We start from the raw sequence: 5579 nt of genomic DNA on the forward strand, positions 1-5579 counted from the left end.
ACTTCCATAACAGCTTGTCTCGGGAAACCCTATGAACCTGGAGAGAGGATGAAAGGCACCCAAGCTTTGAGGACTCTCCTTCATAGGGTCGCTGTAAGTCGCCTGCGACTCGACTTGAGGGCTCTTAACAACAACAACAACAACAGCTGCTCCTTGGGAAAAAGGCCATCTCTTCCCTGGCAGACAACCTCTGAAAACCCACTGGATGGTCAGCTATGATTTGGTTCCAACCTGATCCTTCATAACAACAACAACAACAACACACACACACACACACACACACACGCGCGTATACACACACACGTATACACACACACACACACACGAGAGCGCATTCCATGTGGTATAGTGCATTAGATGTTCGGCTACTAACCTAAAAATCTAAAGCTGCTTAAAGGAGACAGACCGTCAGCATCCTAGTGAAGACTGACAGCCTAGTAGTGGGCCCCCAGTGGCTCATGTATATCAGAGATGATGAGGATGGGACAGGGCAGAACAGGGCAGGGATCTAAGACGGTTGTTAATAGGGTCGCTCTACAGCACCTAACAACAATATGAATCATGCAATCAGTTTGACACCTGTAGGTACAGATGATAAAGTGGAAGGTCAGTAGTGAAAACGAGGAAGACCCTCAACGATGTCTTCCACCTCTGCAAACTGCAAGGAAGAATCTGATAGTATTTCATGCTAGAAGAGACAGGGTCACTGTGAATAGGAACCAAAACGAGTTAGGAGTAGAACTAGACCTTATTTAAATAAGAAGAACAAAAGTCCTACAGTCAAGGAGAGACGCCTGAAGGTGAAGGGCCAATAAAGAACATTCACGAGCACCTGACCAACTTCTTTCAAAGGCCCGGTCTGGAATGCGCGCGTGCGCAGAACGCACCCTCCTGCGCAGAAGCCGGCCCGGAAGGGCTGAGGCTGGCGGGGGCGGGGCAAGAGTTGCTAGGAGAACGCGATGACGCAAGGGTCTCGGCGTGCTTCTCCACCAATGGGCGCTTCGTACCTGTGGTTGATGGGCCGCGTGCGTCACGCTGACACGCTCGAAGGGCACAGATCTGCGGGCCGGGAGGACGTTCGGCCTCTGTGAGCCGCAGCCTTTCCGAGGGAGCGGACTGTGCTGTTCGCCATCTTAGGGAGTGAGTGTGACCCGGCCTTCCTCTGGCGGGAGCGGGGAGCACCCCGGAGTCCCTGTGGGGCTCCTGCTTTGGCCGTCGGCCCACTCGTGCACGGCCTGCATTGGGGTTGGCGCCGTGACCTCCTCAAGGGCGCGGAGGCGGGAAAAAGTCCCCAATCGGGGACCCAGGACACCGGTGACATTTCCCCGGCTTGACCTGCCCCCTCTCTCCTAGGAGCATGTTCTCGTCCGTGGCGCACCTCGCACGAGCGAACCCCTTCAACGCGCCGCACCTGCAGCTCGTGCACGATGGCCTGTCGGACCCCCGCCGCAGCCCCGCCGGACCCCCCGGCCAGCCCCGCCGTCCCCGCAACCTGGCAGCCGCCGCCGTGGAAGGTACGATCCGAGCGCTCGGAACTGCCTGTCCGCCGGCTCGCGGCACCCCCGAGGCCTGGGCCGGGCCTAGAGGGCAGGGAAAGGACGCGCCAGGCTGCGCGCCGCTGCCCGGGGACGGCGGCCCTTCCCGCTCTAGACCGAGTGTCCATCCCGGGCCCTCCCTCAGGGGCGGGGAAGGGCCTGGGCCCCGCGCCAGCCGTGACCTCCGCGTCCTCGAGGGCGTGTGGGCTGGAGAGGCCGAGGCCAGCGCCCGTGGTCACCCCGAGAGCCCAGTCACCGTGCTGGCCGCGGTCACCAGCACACAGCCCCATTATCTGCCCTTTCCTTACCCTGCGCATTCCCAAGGCAGGACCTACTGGATGTCCTGTATGTGATTGATTGACAGAGGTCACTTGAGGCCCCAGGTCGGTGTCAGAAAGGATCGGGGGTGGCGCCATTCCTCTGCTCTTCACTCTTGGGGTGCGAGGTGCTTGGGCCCCGCTATAACTTAATCGTGTTTTAAATCCACCTGCAGTGTATATCCCTCTGAAAGACTGGTCGGAGTCAAGAGAATGGTCGCAACCTTTTGCCCATAAAGCCCTAAAGGTTGCTTTTTTTAAAGGCCATTCATTTGTTTCTCTTCTCTCTTTAGTATGAGTAAGATAATCCTTAACAGTCATACCACCTATGGTAATTGAATGCATTTCGGCGACTACATAAGTCTATACATATAAATTGTTCTCTACTTATGCCTTGTTTGAGTTTGATGTGACAGATAAGCCAATTTAAAAATACATGTATGTGCACGTGTGATATTTCCAGCTCCCCAAAGACAAAAATTTTATAAATACACAATTTTTTTAAAAGATAAAATAAAATGCAATGATAAAAGCTATATATAAAAGTAAAATACAGGTATTTGACTTACCTTTAGAATTTAACTTTGCTGAACGAACCCCGTTAGGATTTAGGGGCCTGCCTGTATCTAGTTTTATGCAGGTGGAATGTATAAGGGAGGATCATATTAGTGGCTGCGGTGAGCTTTGACGCGTTTACAGTTTATTACATGTCATGATGTTTTTTCCTTTAAGGTAATCTTAATGAAAATTTACAAACCATATCGCTCATAATCTTGAAATCATTGTTTTTACATTAGCAGTGAATTTTCTCGTAATTCCCCCTAGATTAATTATTTGACTTAATTGTAAAAGGAGGCCAAGTTTGCTCAGCTGTGATAATATTGTTGCACAGAGAAATGGTTTTCTTTTATTCCATTCCCTAGCCTTATGCATCTTGAAGAAAAACTTAATTGATTTTCTTTTTCAATCAAACAGAGCAGTATAGCTGTGACTATGGATCTGGCAGATTCTTTATCCTTTGTGGAATTGGAGGAATTATTAGCTGTGGCACAACACATACAGCACTGGTTCCTCTAGATCTGGTTAAATGCAGAATGCAGGTTTGTTTTGCATGTTGGCACTAAAGGGTACTGTTGAAGCATGGCTGTTAAGGAGTAAGTTGTCGTCGTCTACTAACAAGCTGTGTGAAAACCTAACTATCCAGGAGGTAAGTTGATGATCAATTAACATGAGTTTACACTAAAATGCATGGTGTGTCTTCTCTTTACTACAGAATACAGTTGTGAATATGGCTCCATGAAGTTTTATGCACTGTGTGGCTTTGGTGGGGTCTTAAGTTGTGGTCTGACACATACTGCTGTTGTTCCTCTGGATTTAGTGAAATGCCGTATGCAGGTTTGTATTACGATGGCACCACCAAAATTTTAATCAAAGTTCATTCATGACTTTAATTCCACAAGTATAGTCATATGTCGCTTACCTTCCATATATTGTGTGAAATAATGTGATTGGTGCGTGAATACATGATACACAAGTAGTCCTTTGATTAGGAGTTTGATTCAGTGGGCTTTATGGGCATTGGGGGTACAGACATGGACTCAGCTGTAATTGTAAACACGTTTAAAGATATAACAACTGCTAGAAACTTTAGTAAAAATAAAAATTTTAATTTCTTTTTTTTTTTTTTAAATTTTAATTTCTTGATGTTAAAAAAATACCAGTAGACTGTTCTCTCAGACTCTGGCTGTAAATAACATCATGTCTCATGGTAGACAAACACAGAGAGGAGCACTGTGTAGGGTTTTGGTTTGTTTTCTCTTTTTTTTTCCAAAAAACAAAACCAACAAATCCTATTGGTATCTTAGTATGAAAATTTTATGAGCATAGCTTTCTATATTTTTACATATAGGATTCCCCTATATTATTAACACAAAAATAATCAAACATCAAAAAAGTATTTGTCCTAAACAGGGTTAGAAGCCTACTTACCTAAGAGAAAAAGGAAAGTGACATATTAGAGGAAGGTGATGTATAGCCCCCTTCTGGTACTGGCAGAAATAAGAGATAATACTCTGATTAGTTAAAAGAAAGGATATAAAATATACTTTGAAATGTCTTTAGTATGTCTCTTGAAGTAAATTTTCTTTTTAAGTGGTAGATCAGATGACCCACTTAAATATCTCTCCAAGACTTCAGTGTAACTCTAAAAAAGCTCGACCTTTATGTACAAAATGTTATCTTTTACAGAAATAGTTGTAAACCTTAGGCTGGTGTCATTCATTAAATATTTATCTTACTGTTTTTATCTTGGGGACCAAAAAGAAAACTAGTCATAATCTGTTCTAGCAAGTTAATCATAAAAAGGGTTAACTTTGTGGTATATATATAACTTGTTTTTGTTTTCAATAAAGGTGGACCCTCAAAAGTACAAGGGCATATTTAACGGGTTCTCCGTTACACTTAAAGAGGATGGTGTTCGTGGTTTGGCTAAAGGATGGGCTCCAACCTTCATTGGCTACTCTATGCAAGGACTCTGCAAATTTGGCTTCTATGAGGTCTTCAAAGTCTTATATAGCAACATGCTTGGAGAGGAGAATGCTTATCTCTGGCGCACATCATTGTATTTGGCTGCCTCTGCCAGTGCTGAATTCTTCGCTGACATAGCCCTGGCTCCTATGGAAGCTGCTAAGGTTCGAATTCAAACCCAACCAGGCTATGCCAATACATTGAGGGATGCAGCTCCCAAAATGTTTAAGGAAGAAGGCTTAAATGCGTAAGTAAAGCATTTGTCAGAATAAATTTATATATTTATTCTTTTACCCCTGATTGTTTAATGTCTGTTTTCCCTTACATGGACTGTGAATTTTAGAGGAGCAGGTATCTTGATTTCCCTTCTCACTGACATATTTCAAGTTAAATTAGGTCTGATATAGGAGAAAGAGATCTAAAACAACTTTAGCACAGAGATCTAGGGGTGACCTGTAAATCTTGCTAGATACACATTTGGAAAAGAAGAAAGTATTCACCCTCTTTATACAAAGTCATCCTAAAAGGCACTTCGTCCTTCAAACAAACATGCATTTTCTCTACACAAAAGCACCATTTGATGACTTGATATTTGCAACCGTTACTTAACAGCCTCTCATCTAAACATTTTACTATTCTCTTTTTGGAGGGCTTGTTACAGTGAATATGCTGTTTGTGATACCTTGAGTATTTGAATGTATTGGGCCACAACATGCTTCCTTAGATCCACCTTTGTGGATGTCACTCTTGAACTGAGTTCTACTTGTAAACGTCTTGTTTCTTGTAGTTCCAGTCAAAGAAACATCCAGCAACTTTTTTGGTTGTACAGTCAAGGGTGCTTGAGTCATTGGCATGTGAGAGAAATATACCTGCATGTTAGTCATAGGTTCTGGTGGAAATGGCATGTAGCAATACTGCCATATTTCGCTGTCAGGACTTGACTTGTATGCGGACACATGTGTTAATGTCGATAAAATCTCAACCACATGAATATACGTAGCTGTGTAAAGTGAAGCCTGATTTCCTAGGTTCTACAAGGGGGTTGCTCCTCTCTGGATGAGACAGATCCCTTACACCATGATGAAATTTGCCTGCTTTGAGCGTACTGTTGAAGCATTGTACAAGTTTGTGGTTCCCAAGCCCCGAAGTGAATGTACAAAGGCGGAGCAGCTTGTTGTCACATTTGTGGCAGGTTATATAG

At 44.6% G+C, this 5579-nt stretch overlaps 1 protein-coding gene across 1 annotated transcript; it reads left to right on the forward strand.

Moving 5' to 3' along the window:
* Positions 1-1089: 1089 nt before the first annotated feature.
* SLC25A3 (solute carrier family 25 (mitochondrial carrier; phosphate carrier), member 3) lies at positions 1090-5575 on the forward strand (the record flags this gene model as incomplete). The annotated part of the gene is made up of 5 exons (XM_006888571.1): positions 1090-1140; positions 1354-1514; positions 3126-3247; positions 4264-4625; positions 5407-5575. Coding segments are annotated over exons 2-5 (810 nt in total), but the record flags the coding sequence as incomplete, so codon positions are not given.
* Between the last annotated feature and the right edge of the window lie 4 nt (positions 5576-5579).

This window comes from Elephantulus edwardii, unplaced genomic scaffold (assembly GCF_000299155.1).
Source record: "Elephantulus edwardii isolate Elephantulus edwardi_28Jun2011 unplaced genomic scaffold, EleEdw1.0 scaffold00068, whole genome shotgun sequence".
Lineage (NCBI taxonomy): Eukaryota > Metazoa > Chordata > Mammalia > Macroscelidea > Macroscelididae > Elephantulus > Elephantulus edwardii.